At 43.6% G+C, this 26,786-nt stretch overlaps 1 protein-coding gene across 1 annotated transcript in view; it reads left to right on the top strand.

Annotated features, from left to right (window-relative positions):
* Positions 1-26,786, top strand: part of SIK2 (salt inducible kinase 2) — a 64,089-nt gene that overhangs the window by 4,062 nt on the left and 33,241 nt on the right. The window contains exons 2-3 of the mRNA XM_058194357.1: positions 11,808-11,924; positions 18,607-18,670. Coding sequence (XP_058050340.1) covers positions 11,883-11,924; positions 18,607-18,670 — 106 coding nt within the window. The 5' untranslated portion in view covers positions 11,808-11,882. The remainder of the gene's footprint in view (positions 1-11,807; positions 11,925-18,606; positions 18,671-26,786) is intronic.

Below are 26,786 nucleotides of genomic sequence, written 5' to 3'. Positions count from 1 at the left end.
GAGGGATGAAAGAACCACGCGGGGCTCCAGAGCCGCAGGTCATCTAAACCAGCCTGATCTAAACCATCCTCCCATGGAAGATCCAGAGATATTGAGAAGCCTCAAAAGGAGATAACGTAGGATGTTCTTCAGAAGATTATATACATTGAAGCTGCTTTCTGAAATCCAAAGAGTTTCCTCCAAAAAAGGACAGAAGTAAGGAAACTTCGGGGGAATCACAAATCTTGAGTGGGTGGGTATTTTAGAACCAACTGCCAAAATGACAAGAGGAAGGGACAACCAGAGAGCAACAGTTGTGTGAACGAAGTCATGGGGTGAGATGGAGAAAGGCATCTTCAAGTCAAGTGGATGTTTCTGGGAAGGGAGTTCCTTCACTAGGAGGAATGGTGATCTTGAGATGAACCTGCTTGAAAGAAAACGGGACTTCAGAGGGCCTTGAGCTAGCAGGACCAGCCTCGGGTGGAACGGTGAGGAATTATTTCGTTGGATTTGGAATTGGGAATAAAGGGGTGGGGATTTTGTGATTCATTTTGGAGAGGAAATGAAAGAAACCCATAGAGAGAACTTTGGAGGGGGGGGATGGTAGAAAAACGTCGTGACTTTCCAAGGATTCAATCAGAATATATCTGGAAGGGAGTTCCTTCACTAGGAGGAATGGTGATCTTGAGATGAACCTGCTTGAAAGATGGGCCAAGAAGCTCAATAAATCACGTGCCGGCTGGGTGTTGCACATTGGCGGTTGTGACGCAGATTTTGAGCGACAGGGAGCCACAGTAGATGGCTCCAGAGCCGCAGGTCATCTAAACCAGCCTGACTTAAACCATCCTCCCATGGAAGATCCAGAGATATTGAGAAGCCTCAAAAGGAGATAACGTAGGATGTTCTTCAGAAGATTATATACATTGAAGCTGCTTTCTGAAATCCAAAGAGTTTCCTCCAAAAAAGGACAGAAGTAAGGAAACTTCGGGGGAATCACAAATCTTGAGTGGGTGGGTATTTTAGAACCAACTGCCAAAATGACAAGAGGAAGGGACAACCAGAGAGCAACAGTTGTGTGAACGAAATCATGGGTTTGAGATGGAGAAAGGCATCTTCAAGTCAAGTGGATGTTTCCGGAAAGGGAGTTCCTTCACTAGGAGGAATGGTGATCTTGAGATGAACCTGCTTCAAGGAAAACGGGACTTCAGAGGGCCTTGAGCTAGCAGGACCAGCCTCGGGTAGAACGGTGAGGAATTATTTCATTGGATTTGGAATTGGGAATAAAGGGGTGGGGATTTTGTGATTCATTTTGGAGAGGAAATGAAAGAAACCCATAGAGAGAACTTTGGAGGGGGGGGATGGTAGAAAAACGTCGTGACTTTCCAAGGATTCAATCAGAATATATCTGGAAGGGACCTTGGAGGTCTTCTAGTCCAGCCTCCTACTCAAGCAGGAAACCCTACACAATTTGAGACAAGTGGCTGTCCAACAATCTCTTCTTAAAAACCTCCAGTGATGGAACACCCACAACTTCTGAAGGCAACTTCTGTTCCATTGGTTGATTGTCCTCGCTGTCAGGAAAGTTTCCCCTTAATTCCAGGTTGCTTCTCTCTCTCGATTAGTTTCCATCCATCGTTTCTTCTCTTGCCTTCCGGCGCTTTGGAAAAAATAAGTGGATCAATAACTCTCATAACAAAAATAATTTGAAAATCAATCTCGATTTACGAAAGAGGACGTGACCCTTTTAAACAATTACTTGAGCTTCGGGGATACAAGCAGATAAACCATGACGATCCCAGATTTTAACTGCTAATCGGAACTGTGGTCCGTTTTCCCAGACGTTTCTGGTTTCTGCCGACTCTTAGATGGCACAAATCCACCTTTTGACTGCTAGGCCTTTGTCCTTCCAGCCTCTTTTTTCCTCCCAGTAGCTGAGAATACAATGCGATGCATAAATTTCTCTCTCGCTTTTGCCATCCCAACATCAAGAAAAGAACAGCTAGTCTAGGCCCGTCCTGATCTTGCACCCCATCCATCTTTTTTTAGCTAGTAACGCCGTTTGCTTGTTCGGAAAGGAAGAGAAAGGAAGGCGAACTGATTCCTTTCCTTTGCCCGTTTCCAAAGTGCAAAAGCCAGCTGGCAGCTTTTTGACAAACTTTTGATTTCTTTTGTGCTTAGCAGGAAAAATTCTCTGGAGGCATAGCCTAATCTAGAGGCACGTATTCGAAGTGTGACTGTTGCACACAGCATGGATGGATTGTCTCAGCCAGCCTTTCACTGCTTGGACAAGCGTGGCAACAACTGTGGAAGTAGCTTTGTGGTTCCACTTGTTAACTATCATTAAAACATATTTAAAAAGTCACACCTTGATCATTGTTAATGGTGTGGTTTCCCGCAGAAGGCAAATCCTTTTCTCCGAAATCTGGCATCGGTCGTGTAATTTTGTTTGCCCTGCTTTAAGGACACCGTTTTGGAAAGGCAAAAAGTTTAAGTTCAGTGTGAGGGTTGGTGGTGGGGGGGCCATACAGAGGACGTGTGTAATTATGCAAGGAGTCCTCAACTTACAAGAGTTCATTTAGTGACCATTCGAAGTTACAACGGTGCTGGGGGGAAAAAGGGGACTTACGACCATTTTTCACCCTGACGAGCATTACGGCAATCCCCATGGTCATGTGACCAGAATTCACACGCTTGGCAATTGATTCGTATTTATGTCGGTGTCCTGGGGACAAGTGATCCTCTTTTGTGACCTCCTGACAAGCCAGGGATTCACGTAACGACGTGAACTAACTTCACTGCTGCAGTGATTGACTTAGCGACGGTGGCAAGAAAGATGGGGCAAAACTCACTTAAACGTCTCACTTAGCAACATAAATTTCTGGCTCTATTGTGGTCGTAAGTGGAGGGCTATCTGTAATTTGCTGGATAAATAGGTGGCTGTGTTAAGCATCGGAAGAACAATTAAAGCAGTCGTATTAAGTTGGGTTTTTAAAAGTTCTTGGTGGAGACCGATGAATGCCTCCTACTCAACAAAGATTGAGTAGATTTCTGGTCAGTTTATTGAAAGTGATGGTATACAGGTTTAATAAATAATTACGTTGAAAGACTCTGACAGTGTCATTACATTCACGAGAACTCTCTTAGAGATTTTTTTTTTCTCCATTCATTCAGAAAATCACGTCAAGAAAGCCGATCCACATCGAGTTGGATCTGGCTTTGGGGGAGAGATCCAAAAAGAACAGTTCTCTGGCATTGACGCGCAGTTTAATCGGGGCTGATCTTTCCTTTTAGGAGCGCTGGCATTTAAATAGCAATTTGTGGCCTCGGTGCCTTTAGCCAAGGCGTAAAGGCTAATGAATAAATTGGTTTACAGCCTGTTGCTCCATTGCAAGTCTCTAAAGCTGCATCGATCAGAGCTGAATATTTTGGAAGCGAAGACAGGGCAGAGAAAGTTTTCCATCTGGTTCTGTAGTCATAAGACCATGTTGTCCGTCACGATTTTTTTCTTATCATGATGTTCCTTCCAGGGCCTCTGGTTCTTTAGACAGAAGGGATTCATAAATAGGGATTTAGTTATTTATTTTGCTTTCTATTCGAATGCTTCCTTTCAAATGTTGAATTCCCCCTCGAGTAGAAGTTGAGCGTTAAATCGCACCACACTTTTAATTGCTCTGCCCGGAACGGAGATTGCGTGTCTTCAGAGCTATGCGCTGCCTCATTTACCATCGTCATATATACAAGAAGAACGTTGCTATGTCATCTTAAACATTAGTCTGGGATGAGGTTTACAGAAATGAATTTTCCTAAATGTTCTGGCCCACACTTCAGCTGTGCAGTCAAGAAGCAACATTCAGAAGTTTCCGTTTTTGACCTTAACGATAGTCGGGTTTAAAAATCCAGTTTTAATGCTGAAGAGAGCACCAAGCTCCCCTCGTTTCAACCCTGAGCTACAAATATTCTCCTTTATTAATACAGATTTTCCCATTGGTGGTCCCATCAAGTCAATGTGGCCAAGGGCGCCCTAGGCCATTGGTCAGCAACCTGCGGCTCTGGAGCCTCATGTGGCTCTTTCAACCCTCTACTGCGGCTCCCTATCACTCAAAATATATGTCACAATCGCCAATGTGCAGAACCCGCCGGCACGCGATATATTGAGCTTTTCAACCCCCGGTAGGCCAACCATGGATAAATCCAAAAAAATAAAAGTTTCAGAAGAAAACTGAATGTTAAATTCAACTACATATGCTAGTTTTGGGGTCGCTCAAGAAATAGTCAGACACAGGAAGGTTTTTGTGGCTGCCGGTGTTTTCTTTTCTGTGAGAAACTGGTCCAAATGGCTCTTTGAGTGTCTAAGGTTGCAGACCCCTGCCGTAGGCCTTTGACCAGATGCTAACGGTGCAGTTAATTTGTGCTGTTTCGTTACAAAACCTAAAAACAATTTCCTTATATAGACTAAAATCTTACACTCTCAAAGCTCATCTTCTGAATAGGTATCCACAGGGAAATATTTGCTGCCTATAATTACATGCAAAACTCCTTAGGGGGAGAGTCTGTTGTGGGAGATCCAGTCACCAAGTTTCTGGCCAGCCATAAAAATACATATGTAGTTTTGGTTTAGCACTTGTTCAGCTCAGCCATGGTTACTGAACCATCCAAATCAATGACCAACTGCCAAATCAATGACCAACTGGGCCTCTGTGGCTCAGACTGGTAAGACAGTCTGTTATTAACACAGCTGCCTGCAATTACTGCAGGTTCTAGTCCCATCAGGCCCAAGGTTGACTCAGCCTTCCATCCTTTATAAGGTAGGTAAAATGAGGACCCAGATTGATGGGGGCAATAAGTTGACTTTGTATATAATATACAAATGGATGAAGACTATTGCTAACATAGTATAAGCCGCCCTGAGTCTTCAGAGAAGGGCGGGATATAAATGCAAATAAAATAAAATAAATAAATAAATAAAATCCATTGAAATGGGGTTTTTAATGATGTTTGCCTCGAATCCTGTAGTTTTGAACTGAAACCCAATTTCCAAACTTGACCATATTTGTCTCTTCAGAAACAAGATTTAAACAGCAGAAATAATCTAACGGACAGGGGCTGATTGGGTGGATAAAATAGTCCAATGCAGTGGAATTTGATGCCATGGTGATGAATCTGGTTTAGATTGTGAAGGTCCACTAAAGTTTCATGTGTCAAAGCTTGGCAGTGCATCGCAGGTATAAAGAGATGCATAGGTTTGTTTGTTTTTTGCTGTTTTATCAAGCTGAGCTTTGCTGATGCCCAGCAGAACTAAACCTACAATATATTGGAGCCCTGGGTGAACTTGATAGAATGCTTTTTAAAAAAAAAAAAAAAGTAGAAATATCTGTGGGTGGCCAGGTCTCCTGCAAGGACTTGAGCAGTGAAGGGCAGGCCTCGTTTCACGGTATAAGAGTAGCTGGAGAGAAGGTCAGAGGAGGTTTGGTTGTGATCAGGATGCCTTGGCGTTAATGTAGCACAGAGTTCCTTTTCCGATTTCAGAAGCTGAAGAACATTCGTGGAATTGACCACACTGACTTTGGTGTGAAACATCTGACTTACCAAGAAGTGAACTACTTGGAACTGCATCGCTTGCAGACCTTCAGAAGAAATTTCTTTCCTCGTTGTTTGGAAAGGTTATTTTGCTTGTATGGGTATGTGGATGGATAGATAGATGGATAGATGGATAGATAGATAGATAGATAGATAGATAGATAGATAGATAGATAGATAGATAGATAGATAGATAGTTAGATCGATCATCTATATCTATCTCTACTTATCTATCGGAGAAGGAGAAGAAGAGGAGTGACTGATTAGCAAAATTTGCCCACTTCCCCATTTTCAAAATATCACCTCTCTTTCTTTTAGGTTCTGAAGTTTTTTACTTTTGGCTGCAGCCATACAAAATTCTAGAAGCAGCATAACACTTACGTCAGTCTTGCTTAGTGACAGCAATCCTGGTCCCAAATGCCATCGTAACTGGAGGACTAGCTGTATGGCCAGCTCAGTACCCACCCGAAGGCGTTCCTTGCTCCTCACCATCCTTCCTGTCCATGACCTAACCTTGCGGTCGTTCTCTGCTTCCATTATTTTGTATTTCTTCAGGCCGGGGCCGGGGCGGGGGGGGGAGACACAACACACCACCTCTTTGCCAAATATCTGAATGGCTTGGAAATACCAAAGAGGTTTCAGGCATATCTTGAACGGCATATCTTGACTTGCATCAATTCGGAACGGAAGGTTTTGTCCATTTCTCGCCCCCCCTCCCCAAATAACACGGGCCAGAGGCTGAATTGGCCTTCGCAGTCGGCCCACAGCTCGTAGCTGAGATGCTGAGGCTTATAATCCTGACAAACATAAACTTCAGAGGATTAGCTGTGATGTTTATGAACGAGAAGTAGTCTCATAAAGCCAGCCAGCCAGAGATCACATTCTAGCAGAACCTGGAGTCGCCAACATCCTGGGATCAGGGCCGAATAGCACCTTTGACCTGTTCCTGCAACATTATCCTGGGACACATATAATTTTTGCCTTCGTTTGTTGGCAAATTTAAGACCTGTGGACTTCCAGCTCCCATGCTGGCTGGGGAATTCTGGGAGTTGAAGTCCACAGGTCTTAACCGTGTGCAAGATTGGGTGTCTTCTCTTAAAAGTGTCATATCCTAGTTCAAAAAACGAACCGAGATCCTTCTTCTCTTTTATTTGGAAATAATTCGATAGCACAGGGAGAATAACGTCCTCCTGTTGCCAAAATACAAGCCGGGTCCATCTGCTTTGTGTCTCTTCACAAGCGTCTTCTGCATCTCTGAAGATTTTGTTTTGTTTGAATAGTGCAAGCTGCTTTCCTGTGCCGCCTTCTTTTTTTTTTCCTTCTTCTTTTTTCTTCTTCTCCTTTTCTCTTGATGCATGCAAGGTTTTCGGGGGATGAATAAGAGTTTCTACTCTTTATTCCTAATAAAAGCTATTTCTGGTGATTCATCGTTCTGTCTCCCATTGGAAGCCCTGCTCATCTTAATTATACGTCGTGACATTTTCATAAGCTGGTTATCTGTTGGGTAAACAAGGGAGAGAAGTGTGGGTTTGATGCCTTCTTCTCCCAGTGAGATTGACTTTCAGTTTCCGGGCCTAGGTTCTTGTTGTCGATCACCAGGTTCAGATGTGATTCGAGATATAAATACTTCCCACCCACCCCCCCACTCCTCCGATAAGGCCAAAAAAAAAAAGTAGAAGAAAAGATGGAATTTCCTATTGCATCAAACCACCGCTTTGTTTCCGCAGAGGGTTGCAGGGGAATTTTGCTCGTCCAGGATGGTTACCGATGACGGCGACTTGGAAAAATAATCTCTCCTAAATAGACCTGTTGTTAGAGAAAACCTGACACGGGATATTTTGAATATTTTGGGACAGAGGTAAAGCACAGGTAGCCCTCGAGTTACAATAGTTCATTTGGCGGCCGTCCAAAATTTACGCCATCACTGAAAAAAGTGACGACCATTTTTCCTCTGGTTCATACTTATGACCGTTGTGGCATCCTAGGGTCACATGATCCCCTTTGGCACAGGGGTGAAATCCAGCAGGTTCTGACAGGTTTTGGAGAACCGGTAGGGGAAATTTCGAGTAGTTCGGAGAACTGGTAAATACCACCTATGGCTGGCCCCAGAGTGGGGTGGGAATGGAGATTTTGCAGTATCCTTCCCCCAGGAGCAGGGAGGGAATGGGGATTTTGCAGTATCCTTCCCTAAGGAGTGGGGAGGGAATGGAGATTTTGCAGTATCCTTCCCCCAGGAGCAGGGAGGGAATGGGGATTTTGCAGTATCCTTCCCTAAGGAGTGGGGAGGGAATGGGGATTTTGCAGTGTCCTTCCCCCAGGAGCGGGAAGGGAATGGGGATTTTGCAGTATCCTTCCCCCAGGAGCGGGGAGGGAATGGGGATTTTGCAGTGTCCTTCCCCCAGGAGCGGGGAGGGAATGGGGATTTTGCAGTGTCCTTCCCCCAGGAGCGGGGAGGGAATGGGGGTTTTGCAGTGTCCTTTCCCCAGGAGCGGGGAGGGAATGGGGATTTTGCAGTGTCCTTCCCCCAGGAGCGGGAAGGGAATGGGGATTTTGCAGTATCCTTCCCCCAGGAGTGGGGAGGGAATGGGGATTTTGCAGTATCCTTCCCCCTGCCACGCCCACCAATCCACGCCCACAGAACCGGTAGTAAAAAAATTTGAATTTCACCACCGCTTTGGCGATGACGAGCAGAGTCCATGGCGAAGCCAGATTTGCTTAACAACCGGGTTATTAACTGTGGCTAGGAAGGTCGTAAAAATGGTCACAACCCACTTAGCAAATTTCTCCCTTAACCACAGAAAAGTTGGGCTCAATTGTGGTCGTAACTCGAGGACTACCTGCACAGTCCCTTTTTTTGCAGCCCAAGCCCTGCACGCCATCCGGATTTGCCTAAAATAAATGCGTAGAAAAAAGAAATGCGATGGGTGAACCAGGATGTCTCAACCTTGGGCCATGGGTGGGCTTCAAGTCCATTCATCTTCCAAGTTGCCATGGTTGAGAGAAACACTGCTGTCAACGTCTTCATTACATTTATTCACATTTTAGAAGAAGTTTTAAGAGGCGTTTTTTTTTTTTTTTTTACGTTTCCACTGGGCCAGTGGGATGCTATTGGAAGCCCACCAACCGAGAGGATGAGAATAGTCGTCTTATCAATCTTGAGACATTCTGGAGATGCTGTATAGTTTTTACACTGCCTTGCAAGCAGCAAATTATGTGCACCACGAAGAAAGATTTCCCTAGAAATTTTCTCTTTCTCAAATGGATTGCAGCTTTTAATATTCTGGAGAGAAAAATGTCTGCTAGACCCATTTTGGGTTTTTTTATATTCAATATTTGCCTCTTCTATGTACTGTCCAGCATACAAAGAAAAAAAAAAGAACACTGTAAAAGTTTGGAATAACGCTCTCTGGATAAAAAGCAACTTAATAAAAACTCGGAAGATTGATAAGGGGGAAAACCAAATAAATCACATTGTGTAATTATGAGCCAAACCTGCCGGCCAACGTCTGTTTGAGAGAGGGAGAAAAAACAACAACAATTGATATTGTGTTTTTCAGAGGTCATTCTGCTCTTGCCTGATTCCTCACTGACAATGCACTGTGATTTTTTATTTATTTATTTTTTTTTATTTTTTTTATTTGCATTTATATCCCGCCCTTCTCCGAAGACTCAGGGCGGCTTACACTATGTCAGGCAATAGTCTTCATCCATTTGTATACTATATACATTTTAATTTTTAATTTTAATGTGGATATATTTTAATTTCTAAATGGATATGTCTCTTTGGCTCTTTTTTTTTTTTTTTTTTGTTCACAGATTTGTAGATAGTTTGAATCAGGTTCAGCTAAATGGCTTAGCTTTCCCTAAGCCAGGGCTCTGCAACCTTAAACACTCAAAAGAGCCATTTGGACCCGTTTCCCACAGAAAAAAACAACACCGGGAGCCACAAAAACTCTTCCCGTGCCTGACTATTTCTTGAGCGGCCCCAAAACTAGCATATGTAGTTAAATTAAATGTTCTGTTTCCTCCTGAAACTTTTCTTCTCTTGGATTTTTCCATGGTTGAAAAGCTCAATAAATCGCATGCCGGCGGGTGTCGCGCATTGGCGGTTGTGACGCATATTTTGAGTGACAGGGAGCCGCAGCAGAAGGGCGAAAGAGCCACATGCGGCTCCAGAGCCGCAGGTTGCTGACTCCTGCCCTAAGCTCTTGTACAATAATATACAGGAGTCCTCCACTTACAGCATTTTTCTTAGAGACTGTTCAAATTTATAATGGCATTAAAAAAGCATTCTAACAGAGAGGGAGGGAGGGAGATAGGAAGGAAGGAAGGAAGGAAGATTTTTCATTAAGATTTACATTAAGATGGTTGACAACTGACTCACATTTAGGATGGTTGCAGTGTCCCGGGGTTGTGTGATCCCCTTTTGCGACCTTCTGACAAGCAAATGTCTCACTTAACAACATAAATGTTGGTCTCAATTGTTATTCTAGCACAACCTGTGTGGGTTTTTAAGTGTCCGAAACATTAATCATAGTTAAATAGGAAAACATGCAATAAATCAGCCCCATTGATTTTGCTTTCTAATGGCACTTTCTTAAAGGGCAGTTTTACGTTAAATAACCTTTTTCCCCCCCACTTCCCCCATCTCTGAGGATTTGTGGGTGGGGGGATTCCTCCTGCAAGCACAGAGAATGTGAGTTAAACATATGACTAATGCACAACATATTAGTCATGCACTTTTAATAGGAGCAACCTTTGAGGCACATTTGGTGTGAAGCAATGTCTGGTTTATTTATTTGTTTTCTTTCTCGGCCACAGTCCCTTGCTTGCTTATCCTTTGTTTCCAAGATAAAACCTCAGAAAGTTTGCTCTCCGGTCGTGATGCCTGGCTGCCATGATAAGGGTCAATACTTACTTGAAAGCATTCTGTTCTATTTTAGCACAAACAGAATAAGAGTTGATGCTCCGGGATCAGGTTCAATTAAACCGATTTATTGCTGTAGCCTGTAGAATCTGTAGAATCTTCTCGACTAATAGCAATATCCCTTAGACTTATATACCGCCCTCTCTAAGCGGTTTACAGAATCAGTATATTTGCCCCCAACAATCTGGGTCCTCATTTTACCCACCTCAGAAGGATGGAAGGCTGAGTCAACCTTGAGCCAGTCAGGATCAAACTGCTGGCAGTCTGCAGAGTTAGCCTGCAATACTGCATTCTAACCACTGAGGGAGGGAAGGAAGGAAGGAAAGAAGGAAAGAAAGAAGATAGTACTAGCACTTAGTACTATACTGCTTCCCAGTGCTTTTACAGCCCTCTCTAAGCAGTTTACAGAGTCAGCCTATTGCCCCCAACAATCTGGGTCCTCATATTACTGACCTTCAAGGACGGAAGGCTGAGTCAACCTTGAGCCTGGTGAGATTCGAACTGCCAAATTGCAGGCAGTTAGCAGAAGTTGCCTGGCAGTCCCGCATTCTAACCACGGCGCCACCACGCTTATTAAGAGTTACATAACGGCCAACAGCACTCAAGGAAGGCTGGACCGATCTTGCTTGTGACTGTGTAGAGACTCCAGGCTGGTCCCTCTCTTCACTCTGCCCCTAGCTTCTGCCGCTCATTCTCCCACAGCGGGATATGAGATAAATTAGGGGACTCCAGTGTCATGGGAATGTTTGTGTAAACTCCTCCCTTTCCCCATATGTTCTCAAAATCTACTTTAAGAGAGTTGGGAGAAGTCTTTGGAACAGGTTGCTAGGGAGAAATGTGTTGGCCAGTGAATGTGGATCCCATTCTTTCAAGAACCAACTTCTATCAACTCAAGCAGAGCGCAATATAATATTTGCTCCCACTCAATCAATGGTGGTATTCAGCGGTTTGTACCGGTTCGGGCGAACCGATAGTGGCGACCTGCGGGTGGGACAACCCCCCATGCCCAGATGCTATGCTCTCCTATTTAGCCATGTTTTCTAAGCCGCGTGCATGCATGGAAGCTGCGCATGTGAGCAAAATGCGCAGAAGGTCATGCGCAGAATGCACACACACATTTTCGGTGTGTGGCAAACCGGTGGTGGTAACATAACGTGAAACCCACCTCTGCACTCAATCCACCCCCCAACTCCTTGATTTTTTTTCTTCATGCGATGTTTTAGCATCAAGTCAGAACTGGCTGGTAGCAGTTTCTTTGCACTTTGGTGAAGTGGCTTGTGAAGGCAGGGTTGACCTCATCCCCGGTTTTTTTGTGTGTTCCTAGGTAGCAATAAAAATCATCGACAAATCTCAGCTCGATTCTGTCAACCTGGAAAAAATTTACCGGGAGGTACAGATCATGAAAATGCTGGACCATCCACATATTATCAAGCTTTATCAGGTACGTGACCCTCTCGCCTCTCGAATCTGAAAGTTCAAAACTTGACGGGGAACCCAACCTTTTAAACTTTTTGCTTGACTAGGTGGCTCAGCGGCTTAAGACACTTGAGTTTGTCGATCTGAAAGGTCGGCAGGTTCGGTGGTTCGAATCCCTAGTACAGGTCTCCTCTCTGAGCAGGGGGTTGGGCTAGATGACCTCCGAGGTCCCTTCCAGCTCTGTTACTGTTAAAACCAGTCAGCTCCTGAATCTGTCCGTGGTTTGGTTGCCGTTGGTGGAATTATTGAGCAGTGATTAATTCGTCCCCGTGTACAAATCTAGAAACAATTTGATACTTCAGATCCTTCAAGGTTAGTTTTTCCCTTCGTCCCTTTTTTGAACGTTAACAACCGTACGGCTTTGAATAATTCATGAATTCACCAGCCTGAACTTCCCTTGACTTCAGCAACAAACAGCCAAGGGGAGCTGGCCTTAAAATTGTTGACTCAGGCATTGTTGAAAGGAACAGGTTTTTTTAACCGATGTAGGCTAGCCTGCCGGGATTTTGTTCAGTTAGGAAAATCGGTAGCAGCAGCAACAGCGGTTCTTCAGAATGCCAGAATCTTGACTTAATGATGGTTAGGAAGATTAACCGTAACCGAGTTGGAAGGGACCTTGGACGGTCATCTAGTCCAACCCTCTGCTCTCGCAAGAGACCTGTACTAGGGATTCGAACCGATGAACTGCCGACCTTTCTGATCGACAAGCTCAGTGTCTTAGCAAGTACAGGTGGGCTTACAACCGTCCGTTTAGTGACCGTTCAAAGTTAAGCAACGACACTGGAAAAAGGGACTTACGACCGTTTTTTTCACACTTACGCAACCGTTGCGGCGTCCCCATGGTCGTAGGATCAAAATTCAGTCACTCAGCAACTAGTCCATATCTATGGCGGTTGCCATGTCCCAGGGTCATGTGATCCCCTTGGGCAACCTTCTGACAAGCGAAGTCCATGGGGAAACCGGGTTCACTTAACAACCAGGTTACTAATGTAAGAACTGTATTGATTCACTTAACGAACGTGGCGAGAAAAGTCATAAGGTGGAGGGAAAACTTACTTAACCAGTCAATGGGGAAGCCAGATTCCCTTAATGACTGTGTTATTAACTTCAGATTTACAGTGATTCACTTAAGGAACTAAGGTTGTAAGATGGCCCAAAGTTGACTTAACTGTCTCACTTAGTAACAGAAACTTTGGGCTCAGTTGTGGTTGTAAGTCGAGGATTATTTGTGCTTCTAACCCGTGTTGCACAATTGTGCCTATGTGGCTCCTTCTGTCTGCAGGGGCAGCTATGCTAACCAAAGACTTGCAGGGTTAACCATCATATATCTGAATGGCTTGATTCCTGGCTTGTTGGTCTCCAAGGAACCGTGGTTTGACATTGTTTAGAAATATTGAAATCCAGGCGTGTAAGGCCATGGCTGAACTTTTCCATCCTGGTTGCTGCTGCTGCTTCTTCTTCTTCTTCTTCTTCTTCTTCTTCTTCTTCTTCTTCTTCTTCTTCTTCTTCTTCTTCTTCTTCTTCTTCTTCTTCTTCTTCTTCTTCTTCTTCTTCTTCTTCTTCTTCTTCTTCTTCTTCTTCTTCTTCTTCTTCTTCTTCTTCTTCTTCTTCTTCTTCTTCTTCTTCTTCTTCTTCTTCTTCTTCTTCTTCTATTATTATTATTATTATTATTATTTATTTGCATTTATATCCCGCCCTTCTCCGAAGACTCAGGGCAGCTTACACTATGTCAAGCAATAGTCTTCTTCCATTTGTATATTATATACAAAGTCGACTTATTGCCCCCAACAATCTGGGTCCTCATTTTACCTACCTTATAAAGGATGGAAGGCTGAGTCAACCTTGGGCTGGGCTTGAACCTGCAGTAATTGCAAGCAGCTGCTGTTAATAACAGACTGCATTAGTCTGTTGAGCCACCAGAGGCTACTTAGTTTATCCGCCTCTGCTTGAAGAAACCGTGAAGTGGGAGCAACACTCCTCAGCCCACTTTCTTACTAACAAGCCACGTTGGGGAAGAATCCTGGCTTAGAGCCTTTCAGGAATGCAGCGAGTCACTTGAGGCTATTGGCTCTCGCGAAACATAAGGTCAGATGGATCAGTGGGACTTCGTCTCTAACAGGATCCTGTTTATGTAATCTGCAGTGTGACCTGAATAGCTTTGCCACAGAGTGTTTCAAGTAGAACGATTTCCCTACGCCACAATTTCCTAACGTGGAACAGTGAACGGCGGGATTTCAAAAACCTCTCATTTGCCAGCTTCCATTTTCATCATTGCAATCCATGACTTTTGCTCTTGGTCTAAAGCAGGGGTGAGCATCTGTGGCCCCTTTAAAGCTGTGGACTTCAACTCCCAGAATTCCTGGGCTAGCTGTGCACGTCCGGCTCGGGAATTCTGGGAGTTGAAGTCCGTAGGTCATACATAAAAGGCTTTGACCTGAAGAGTAGGAAGGTAAGAGTTTTCTTCGGTTTCTGAGCAGTGACTGTTGTTTCTCCGCATTAAATATTTGGATTGCTTACACTTAATGCTAAACCACATCTATTCCACAAATATGAATTTATATGGAACCTGTTTATCGATTCTCCCAATTTATTGGTGAGTTGTTAACTGGCCAAAGCTCTGAAGACTGATCTAATTCCTTCAGACAAGTTTAGTTCTTAAATAAGTTTGAAAGTTTAAATAGATTGTGTAATATTTGTCTTTAATATGGCCTTCCTCATTATTATTATTTATTATTATTATTTTATTAAATTTTTATACCGCCCTTCTCCCGAAGGACTCAGGGCGATGTACAGCCAGAATAAAATACAAGATATATACAATTAAAATGCATTAAAATATAGCAATTATTAGACGGCTGAAAGTTAAAATGAATTTAAAATTTAAAATATTAATAAAACCCCAATATAAAACCAAACTATTATGCCAGTCCCGCTTGAATGAATAAATATGTTTTTAGCTCACGACGGAAGGTCCGAAGATCAGGCACTTGACGTAGGCCAGGGGGAAGTTCATTCCAGAGCGTCGATGCTCCCACAGAGAAGGCCCTACTCCTGGGGGTCGCCAGCCGACATTGTTTGGCGGACGGCACCCTGAGAAGACCCTCTCTGTGAGAGCGTACGGGTCGGTGGGAGGCATAGGGTAACAGCAGGCGGTCTCGTATTATATTCCTCCATGCTGTCCTACCAAAAATAATATCACCTTGGCATCAATCAAGTAAATATCTTAGAAAAGTCCTTGTTTAGGGCACCGTATCTCCATTAGCATTGATTATCTTTTCTCTTATGCGAGTTGTGCGCACACACAAAGTATTAAACAATCAGGAATTTACGTAACATTGCTATGGAAAGCTACATTATGCCCCTTTAACAGTTAAGCGCTACTTTTAGAGTTACAGAGTTGGAAGGGACCTTGGAGGTTTTCTAGTCCAACCCCTTGCTCAGGCAGGAAACTCCACACCACTTCAGACAAATGGTTATCCAACATCTTCTTAAAAACTTCCAGTGTTGGAGCCTTCACAACTTCTGCAGGCAAGTTGTTCCACTGATTAGTTGTTCTACTGTCAGGAAATTTCTCCTTAGTTCTAGATTGCTTTTCTCTTTGATTAGTTTCCACTCATTGCTTCTTGTCCTGCCTTCAGGTGCTTTGGAGAATAGCTTGACTCCCTCTTCTTTGTGGCAGCCCCTGAGAGATTGCAACATGCTATCATGTCTCCCCTAGTCCTTCTTTTCATTAAACTAGACCTACCCAGTTCCTGCAACCGTTCTTCATATGTTCTAGCCTCCATGTTTTAGTCTACTCGTTTTGATACTCCTGTTGATCTGTCTGATAAAGAAGGATGGTTTGATTTTGAACGCAAATCTTTCTTATGAGACAAAACCAGATGTTTGAAACGATGACAGCCAGTTGTAGAATCAAAGTAAGAAGTCGTTGAGACTTCACGATGGAGTGAGCCAAAATTCAAGAATAGAAGTTTTAAGCGCTGACAAGGAATGCAGCAATTCGGGAGCAAATCCCAGGCCTGAATCAGCCAAATGAACAGAGTGGTTCAGAAGCCGCGCTGTGAGCCGCCAGATGCCACTAGATTCAGATCATTGTAAATCTCGTCCTAAAGGCCTTGCTTAGAACTATCTTTATTAGTTTACCCAATGTCATTAACAAATTACTCGTATTAAATGTTGAAGCTCAAGAAGAAGAGACCTCCCGGCCATTTCAAGAAGAAGCATTTGTGTTTAACGAGGTTTGGCCTGGGCTTTTATTAAATCATGTCTCAACATTGACAGCATACTATAAATCAAGCGGTTAACAGCCGATATTATAAAACAAACAGCTTACTTATTTGAACTGGAATTTAGAAATGAGAGAACGATCCTGAGCATTAAAAAACCCCCCACATAATACTATTTCATGCTCTGAGATCTTCTGGAAAAACCAACCAGCTGTCAGCAGTATTCTTTTAGTCATCTTTAAAAAGTCTTTGCTTTTTTTTTTTTGCTATCGGGCAGTTGAGACTTTCTTTGACTTCCAATTATCCAAATCCTTCCAATGATTTTACCAATAAATACATTCCCCAGAAGCCTCCCAGCTTACGGGTTGGATGGTGTTTCATGCAAATCTTTTCAGCCTTGTTGATTTCTTAACTCTGTTTTTTTTAAAAAAAAAAAAGTTTTAATTTGTTAATTTTAATCTTGTTTTTTTTTTAAATTCTCTTTTTAACTGAGTCACGTTTTTATATTATTTTATAGTGTTGTTTGTAAACTGCCCAGAATTACTTTGGTGAGATGGGCAGTGTAGAAATTGGATGGATGGATGGAGGGAGGGAGGGAGGGCGGGAGGTAGATTTAGATAGATGATAGATAGATAGATGGATGGATGGATGGATGGATGGATGAATGATGGATGTAGGTAGTTAGGTAGATTTAGATGGATGGATGGATATAGGTAGATATAGATGGATGGATGGATGGATGGATGGATGGATGGATGGATGGATGGATGGATGGATGTAGGTAGATATAGATGGATGGATGGATGGATGGATGAATGGATGGATAGATAGATCGATAGATGATGGATGTAGGTAGTTAGGTAGATTTAGATGGATTGATGGATGTAGGTAGATATAGATAGATGGATGGATGGATGATAGATGATGGATGGATGGAGGGAGGTAGATAGTTAGATTTAGATAGATGGATGGATGGAGAGATGGATGGATGGATGGATGGATGGAGGTAGGTAGGTAGGTAAATAGATTTAGATAGATGATGGATGGATATAAGTAGGAAGATTTAGATAGATAGACAGACAGATAGACAGACAGACAGACAGACTTGTTCTAACCAACTGTGGTGAAGAGCTGGCACCTTTTATCTCAACCAGAGAAATTACGTTGGAGAGTTTGCTGATTTGTGTGCGCCAGGAGGCCTGCTCTGACTAGCAACAGCCCTTGCTCACCACCCTTGCACATCTTCTAGCTGCAGAGTTTCCTCCCCTGACCACAGCTTGTTGCTTCGGTGAACAAGCCCGCCGATGCCTACCTTTGATCAAGCGATTACTTTGGGCATGATGTCAGACTTTCTCAAGGCCCGAGAAAAATCCTCCCAGTTTTGCAAACTCTCCCAACTTTCTGCATTTATTAAAAGCCTTTCGGTCTCTCCTTTGTTCTAGCAAGCTGCCTGGCTGTTTTAACATTCTGAATGAGATTATTATTCACTAACGCCAGCAGTTCCTTCTCCGGGAGTTTGCAATCTGTGTTCGATTTAGGGGGGCGGGGGAGGATATTTGAAGTTCTTGGAAGTGTCTTGTGATAGCATGAGAGCAAAGAAATGTATTCTGGCATAAACCTTCGTGGATTCCATCCAATTCCCTCATTTTCATATTTAAACACTTGGGAGACTGAAATTGTTTCTGATCTAGTTGGATCGTCTAAAATACCCCAGTTGACAAATGCTGTCTTGCCTTTACCCCAAATTATAACAGCCTGGAGAAGAATCCGGTTGATCGGCAAAAACCCTCAACAGGAATATTCTGTTCTTGCAAGATTTCAAAAATTCTGTTGCAGTTCTTATTCGCCTTCCTATTTTGTGCAAAAGCCATTGGAGAATTGTTTAATGAGACAGATCTTCCCAGGGGGGGAAAAAAAAACATCTTAACATTTCAGTGCCCAAGTGATTTATCTTGTCTCTGCCTTCAGGATTCAAACTTATCTGGCATTGTTTTCTTATATTTGGCATCCCACAATAAATGCTAAGTGTGTCAAGGAGCGATGAAGGATTCAGGACTATGGATTTTATTTGTTCGCCTGCTAATTTGGAAGTTATTGCTTCAGCACATTGGCCCAAATCCCACAAATTTCAGGCTTCGTCTTGTGGTTTATTCTGAGAAACCTCCATGTATCTTAAAGTTGTTTTGTGTTCCGGTAATGAGATATTCCTTTTAATCACTGATTTAGGGAAGCCTTCCCTCCATCCTGCCTTCCTCTTTGAATTCTTGAAGTAAATTTGAATTTTTATACGCGTAACGATACCTCTGGTGTTTCATTTACCTCAGGAGAAATACTGAAAAAGTTGCTTCCAAGATTTCCTGAGGTTCCCTCCACCCCCGTCTTTTCGCCAGTTAAAATGCTCTTCATTTCTTTTATTCACAGGTGATGGAGACCAAAAGCATGCTTTACCTTGTGACAGAATATGCCAAAAACGGAGAAATATTTGGTAAGCTTTCCGACTATAAAAATAGCTCATTGGTTTCTTCCAGCAGTTGCGTACTGCAATGTACTTGGAAATTCTCTTTGCTCTTAAAAATAGAAGCTTTTCTCTGCTCAGTCATCCAGAAACAAAGACGGGGGATTTTGGACAGTGGATTATTCACTCCAATATGTCCTCTTGAGGGATCTTCAGTCCCAAAATTAAGATGGTTCCTCTTTCCATTGGCACGTTGTATCCTACAAGTGTTTCTCTTGCTCTGTTTGAGAAGGGGAAGTGCAGGCTTCATAAATTTCAGTTTCCCTTCTCTTAGATTATTGGCAACGTTGGCTAAGACGATGACAATGAGAACATAACAGCACAGATTCCGACATTCCAGACCTGTTTTAGGGCAAATGGCAAACATTTTTATCGTGAACCCAATTGGCTTTGGCTGTCTGGTATCAACAGTTAAAACCGAACTATTTTTTCAAATTATTTGTAACCGTTGATTGGGACTCCAGAATGATTTCTCAGGGGATCCACGTGTCCTGCAATAATCCGTTCTCTAAATGTCCTCGCAATCTTAAGTTCAACTTTTTTGAGTCTTGCCTGGCTTTGAAATGTTTATTCCGCTCCTTAATTCAGGACGCGTAAGGGAAGTTTGAAATTATCCACCTGCAGAGGGGTAGTTTTGTAATCTCACTAGCACAGTCCCATCGGGCTGTCCATCATTTCAAGAGCGAAATCTCTTGCAAGTTTGTGCCTTCTAAAATAAATCCGGGAAAGATAGTTCCAGATTCTTCCTGTTTGGGTCACCCAAATCAGGAAGAGGTAGCACATTTTTGGGATTAATGCCTTTTATTAAAAAGGTAGAATCTTTTGTGAGGCATAATTCATTTCATCAGTGGTCTGAAGTGGCCAAACTGACATAAGATTTGGAGTTGGAAGAGAAACCGGTGCAGAACTGAGCAATTACAGGCTATATGTAAGAAAGATTATTTTGTCGATTAACATTTTTAACAAACCCGCTGGACTTGTCGAGGCCTTTTGAGATAACCTAAAACTTTTGATGCATGCGTGTTCAGTAATCTCTCACTCAGTGGTGTTGTTATTCTTTCTCTTTTTCCAACCCAAAAGGCTACTGTGAGATCTTTGGAAAACCAAAGTACTTTGAGTATTATTTTATCTTTGTCCTTATTTAGAATCCTCATGGTCAAACTTGTGTGGCGTCATTCTTTTGGGGAAAGTTTGTTCTGCACCGAATCCCGAAGGGCCGTGTTTCTCTCCACCTTGACGGCTTTAAGATGTGCGGACTTCAACTCCCAGAATTCCCCAGAATTCTGGGAGTTGAAGTCTGCACATCTTAAAGCCGTCAAGGTTGAGAAACCCTGCCGAAGGGCACTGGGTGCCGATGGATTGCAGTCTTACGATAGCACATTAGAGAAAGAACATCTGAAGGTTCCCACTGTGCAATCAAAATAATCAGAACGTCCTGGAAGTGTTTAACCAGATAAGGTATGCAAAGGACGTCGGGAGTAAGAAAGCAACCGTTGAAGTCTTTTAAGAGCTGAAACGTAAAGGCTCCCTTTAATCTAATTCGCCGGTTTTATCTCGAGTCCTCGTTGGATAAGATTGGCAGTTGTGCGGTTGGATTGTGCAAAAAAAAAAAAAAAAAAGGTGGCACGTGATAGATTATATGGCTAAGGGCGACTTCCTCCAATGTCACATTTCTTAGATACTTCTTTGTCTCGGGATGTTTCGGAACACAAAATCCAGACGATGACTAATAGTCAGGCTGCAATCTTGGTTTCTATTTCGGAATAGCTTGGAGGGTTTAACGGCAGAAGGAATTTGCGTGGGGTCCCTGATAGACAAGTGGCAGACAAGAGTTTGGTCCCGACAGAAGAGAGCTCCATATTCCCATTGCTCAGGGTCGAATTCTGGTTTCCGAGCTTGGTGGTTTTCTTGCAGACGTCTCGTGACCAAACTGGGCAATATCATCAGAGCTAGTGATTGTGTTATCGAGGTTGATAACCTACTGATAGCCACCAAACTCAGAGAACGCCCAAGGACAACCACAAGCCTGAGTTATCTTCCATGTCCTTGGGCCTAATCCATCCCTTGGCCCAGCTTCTGCAGAATTTTGAGATAAAATTCGAACGGTGGGATGAATTGAGCCCATTTTCTGTGGAGCATAAAATGAGAAAGGTTAAACTCGGGGTCTCCAACCTTGGCATATTTAAGCAGCTGGCTGGGAAATTCTGGGAGTTGAAGTCCGCCAGGCTTAAACTTACCAAGGTTGGAGACCCCTGGCTTAGGCTAATGGACCCTCAAGTTAATAACACTGCAAAGCTGGCTGGGGAATTCTGGGAATTGAAGTCTGCCAGGCTTAAAGCTGCCACGGTTGGATTTCCCTGGGTTCGACCTTTGTTTCTCAACCTTGGTCCCTTTTAGATGCGTGGACTTCAACTCCCAGAATTCCCCCCACCCAGCCTCGCACATCTGAAAATTTTCATGGTTGAGAAACGCTGGCTTGGAGCTATTTTTGTTCGTGCTTCACTTCCTCATCGTGAGGCCGTGTGTTGCTCTGCAGATGCCCGATTTCCTGGATGGCATGGTGGCCCCCCCTCGTTTTGCCCCGTTTTAATCATCTTCGGCAGATAAATATTATTGTTCTGCTCTTTTTTAAAAAAGTATTTCGGTGTTTCACCATTGAGAAAAGCAGGTACTTTCACAGGTTTAGGCTTCCCAAAGAGCCTAGCGTTCTTTTAGGGAGGGGTGTGTGTGTGTGTGTGTGTGTGTGTGTGTGTGTGTGTGTGTGTGTGTGTGTGTTGGATGCATGATTGTGCAGTATTTCCAGGGCTCAGAGAGAAATCTCTTTTAAGAGGAAATTCCTCACTGAGCCATCAGCTTGCGTGCGAGAACAAAATCAGCGGTGTGTGTGTGTTGTTGTTTTTTAAATTATTTATTCATGGTCCGTTTCTCTCTTTCTGCAGGAACTTTTTCTGGATGTTGTTCCTCTGGTATAATCTGTAATGTCCCGTTCTAACATTGGCAGTTTTACCGAGGTTAAGGATCAGTAGTGTTATCTAGTGTTCTGAATTTCATGTGCTGCAGAGTAGAATAGAATAGAATAGAATAGAATAGAATAGAATAGAATAGAATAGAATAGAATAGAATAGAATAGAATAGAATAGAATAGAATAGAATAGATGGACTGGAGTGGGGTGGGGTGGGGTGGAATAGAATAGAATAGAATAGAATAGAATAGAATGGTTGGAAGGGACCTTGGAGGCCTTCTAGTCCAACCCTCTGCTTAGGTAGGAAACTCTACACCATATCCAGTCTCTTCTTAAAAACTTCCAGTGTTGGAGCCTTCACAACTTCTGGAGGCAAGTTGTTCCGCTGATAAATTGTTCTCACTGTCAGGAAATTTCTCCTTAGTTCTGAGTTGTTTCTCTCCTTGATTAGTTTCCACCCATTGCTTCTTGTCCTGCCCTCAGGTGCTTTGGAGAATAGCTTGACTCCCTCTTCTTTGGGGCAGCCTCTGAGATATTGGAACACTGCTATCATGTCTCCCCTAGTCCTTCTTTTCATGAAACTAGACATACCTAGTTCCTGCAACCGTTCTTCATATGTTTTAACCTCCAGTCCTCTCCCCTTAATCCCTGCGGTTGTTATATGTATAATTATGTTTTCTTGTCATAGGTTTTTCTCATTCTAATGAGAAAAAGCAAGATACTTATTAATGGAGTTGTGCCCGGGTTAGCGACCTTTTTTGCCGTGGCTGTTAAGCGAATCACTGCAGAGGTCAAAGTGAATCACACGATCATTAAGCGAATCAGGTATCCTCCCGTTGATTTGGCTTGTCAGAAGCCGGCTGGGAAGGTCGTAAGTGGTGATCACGTGACTCCGGGATGCTGCACTCCGGTCATAAGTGCGAGGATCGTTTTTTTCTGCTGCCGTTGTAACTTGAGCTGGTCACTAAATGAATGGTTGTAAGTTGAGGGCTACCCATATATCTCTTGGTGCTGCTATTGTGGAAGGAATGAACTTGGGGGCCTTTTATACTGTGAAATTCACCTGCTTTCAAAAGAAAAGTTAAAAATTGCCTAGCAGGAATTCCAGGCAAGTAATGCTTCAATTGAGAGTCAAGGGCCACGATCCAAAGAACCGCTTTTGGAATACGTTGTAGAATTTGCATATGCTTTTAATTACATACATAATGTATGTGAATCAGAAGTCTTCCCTGGTATTAAAAAATTATGCAGAGCCATGCTCGGAATGTGTTATGTCATTATGGTTTTGCATAAAATATCCCTGGTAACCTTATTTAGACTTTTTAGAAATGGGTTGAACTCTTAACAAGGGCTGCTTTAGAAAAATGGGCATTTTTTTTCTTTGCAAATAAATTATTATTATTTTTTTTTATACAAAAGAATAACGCAGAAGAGAGAGTGGGGGGAGCCTTAAAAACACCAATAGGCTATGTGGATGATTGTCTTTTTCAATCACCTTTTTCAGTGCCGCTCGTTAAATGGATGATCGCAAGTCGGGGACTATGTCTAATTGAGGCCCCTTGGCAATCCAAGTTCTTGGCTTGGAGGAAGTCCCAGTTTAATGGCAATAAGGTTGTGCTGAAAGGTAGAAGAGCAACTGGGACTCCGTGCATTTGCCTTGTGGCCATGAGACTGGAGAAAGAGGAGGTGAAAAGCCCTGGGTGATATCTCCAAAGTTGCTTCAGTGCCTTGCCTTTGCCCCAAAGAAGAGGGGGGTCAACCTATTCTCCAAAGCCCCTGAAGGCAGGACAAGAAGCAATGGGTGGAAACTCATCAAAGAGAGAAGCAACCTAGAAATAAGGAGGAATTTTCCGGCAGTGAGAACAATGAATCAGTGGAACAACTTGCCTCCAGAAGTTGTGGGTGCTCCAATACTGGAGGCTTTCCAAAAGAGATTGGACAGCCATTTGTCCAGAATGGTATAGGGTCTCCTGCTTGAAGCAGGGAGTTGGCCTAGATTAGAGGACATCTAAAGTCCCTTCCAGCGGTACGATCCTATGGTTCTATTCTCCCAAACACTTGAGGGCAGGACAAGAACTAAACTGGTGGAAGATTATTAAAGAGAGAATCAACTTAGAACTAAGGAGAAAATTCTAGGCAGTTAGAACAGTTAAATAGGGTGGCTCAGGGGCTAGGACGTTGAGCTTGTCGATCGAAAGGTTGGCAGCTCGGCGGTTCGAATCCCCAGTGCTGCCGTGTAACAGGGTGAGCTCCCGTTACTTGTCCCAGCTTCTGCCAACCTAGCAGTTTCGAAAGCACGTAAAAAAGGCAAGTAGAAAAAATAGGGACCACCTTTGGTGGGAAGGTAACAGCGTTCCGTGCGCCTTTGGCGTTGAGTCATGCCGGCCACATGACCATGGAGACGTCTTCGGACGGTGCTGGCTCTTCGGCTTTGAAACGGAGATGAGCACCGCCCCCTAGAGTCGGGAACGACTAGCACGTATGTGCGAGGGGAACCTTTACCTTTAGAACAGTTAAACAGTGGAACAGGTTGACTCCCGAAATTGTGGGTGTTCCATCAGTGGACAACCATTTGTCTGGAATGGTCTAGGGCAGGGCTCTCCAACCTTGGCAACTTTAAGCCTGGCGGACTTCAACTCCCAGAATTCCCCAGCCAGCAAAGCTGGCTGGGGAATTCTGGGAGTTGAAGTCCGCCAGGCTTAAAGTTGCCAAGGTTGGAGACCCCTGAACTAGAAGACCTCCAAGGTCCCTTGCGAACTCTGTTATTCTGTCATTCTAAGTCTGCTTTTTTTTGTCCTCAGCAGCCTGGCCACTAGAATTTCCATTGCCTCAAAGGCAGATTAGCCACATGCGTACAAAGACGTTTTATAAGAGCCCGGAATAGGGACGCTGTTGATAATAAAAGTCAGCAGAAATAAATCATAGATCTCCCTTGGGTTGGGTTTTTTTTTTTTTCCGTCAACACTCGGTTGGGTTTATATTAAATCCACCTTTCTTGGTGTAACGGCACGTGATGAGAACTCCTGGCGTTCCGTCAACGTGTTTCATACCTGGAGCAAAGCCGCGGGACTTCCTTGCCAGGGTGCCTCCCCAGCCACTTCCCCACCGTGGTTGTGTGTAAGGTGACTTTTATCAGCCACCTCTGTTCCAACTGGAGAGTTTCTCTTGGTGACCGCAGCAGCTACCGGTCCACTTGACTTTCTCCCGGGAGCCTTGCGAATGTTCAGAACTGATAAGAAGAGGGGGGGGAGGGAATCGAACCTGGTTAATATTTTGTTTTATCTAACGTGGTATCAGAGAAGAACCTCTGGGCATAGCTGCTCTGTTTTGCCAACTGTACCCTTTTGCTAAAGCAAGGCACGGAAGGGCATCTGTACTGATAACCACGTCCAGAAAGCAAATAGTCAGAGGAGGCTATGTAAACACACAAAGCACTTAAACAAGACGTTTGAGCTCCTGGTTGTGTGTTTCTCCCACTACTTCTGCCGGAAAATAAGCAACAGCAGCTCAAGTATCTACTCCCCTTTAAAGTACTGCATCCAGTTTTGGTCACCACACTATCAAAAAGATGTCGAGACTCTAGAAAGAGTGCAGAGAAGAGCAACCAGGATGATTTTAGGGGCCTGGAGGCTAAAACATACAATGAATGGTTGCAGGAAGTGGGCCAGGCTAGTCTAGTGAAGAGAAGGACCAGGGGATTAATGATGTCAGTCTTCCAATATTTGAGGGGCTGCCACAGAGAGGAAGGGGGTCAAGCTATTCTCCAAAGCACCTGAAGGCCAGACAAGGAATAATGGATGGAAATTGATCAAGGAGAGATTCCACCTAGAAATGAGGAAGTTTCTGACAGAACAATCAACCAAAGGAACAGAAGTTGCCTTTGGAAGTTGTGGCAGCTTCATCACTGGAGGCTTTCAAGAAGAGACTGGACTGCCATCTGTCCGAAATGGTGTAGGGTCTCCTGCTTGGGCGGGGGATTGGTCTAGATGACCTACAAGGTCCCTTCCAACTCTGTTAATCTGTATCTAAAGTCTTCTTTACTTGTGGCCTTGCTTGCTCTCCAAGGGATTGTGATAATCCTCGGAGACTTTTATAAAGAAGAGAAGACCACAGGACAGACATATCTTCTCCCGGCTAAATCAGAGTTAAGGGCCGTATCTTAACCCACGTTCGTCTCATTCGATGTTTTTCAAATGTTTAGCGCTGGCTGGGGAATTCTGGAAGTTGAAGTCCACACCTCTTAAAGTTAGAAAAACACTGATCTCTGGTTGATCCCAGAATTGTGGATTCTGGCTGTTGTTCTTTTCCTTCCTTAAATAGCAAAGAGTTGGCAAGCCAAATTCCTGGTGCTGTTGGCCTGTGAAACAGGGAGCGGGAGGCCTCTGTTGCTGGGTCACCAGCTCGGTTGCACGTGAAGCCTCTTAAAAAAGTTGCTTGCTTTCATACCATCTGATTATTAATCCTGTACCCGGCCGTCTGTGCCGAGCACGCTAAATCAAAGGGCTTTGCTTTCTTGCCTAAGCATGAACTGTGAGGCAAGCTGGCATTGAACAAAAAGACCTCGACTTATGTGTCAGATTGTTCTAACAGGTGGCAACTTCAAATCTCAACCAACAAAGGCTCTGTCTTGCACATTGGCAAAAAAAAATCAAAACATAAAATACTAATTAAATGGACATGACCTTATAGATGACCCTCACTCTGTCAAGGACCTTGGAGTACTCATTTCTAAAGGTCTAAGTGCCAGAGTCCCCTGTAAACAACATTGCCAAAAAGGCACTAAGAGTTGTTAACTTAATCCTGCATAGCTTCTTCTCCGGTAATATTACACTACTAACCAGAGCATCCAAAACGTTTGCTAGACCAATTCTTGAATACAGCTCATCTGTCTGGAACCCGCACTGCATATCAGACATAAATACAATCTAGAGAGTCCAGAGATATTTTACGAGAAGAGTCCTCCACTCCTCTGCTCGCAATAAAATACCTTATGCTACCAGACTCCAAATTTTGGTCTTAGACAATTTAGAACCTCACCGACTTCAGTCTGACCTAAGCATAGTACATAAAATTATCTACCACAATGTCCTACCTGTCAATGACTACTTCAGCTTCAACCACAA

Source organism: Ahaetulla prasina, chromosome 9 (assembly GCF_028640845.1).
Source record: "Ahaetulla prasina isolate Xishuangbanna chromosome 9, ASM2864084v1, whole genome shotgun sequence".
Lineage (NCBI taxonomy): Eukaryota > Metazoa > Chordata > Lepidosauria > Squamata > Colubridae > Ahaetulla > Ahaetulla prasina.
The sequence above is the reverse complement of the archived record's forward strand: the minus strand, read 5'-3'. Positions and strand labels throughout refer to the sequence as shown.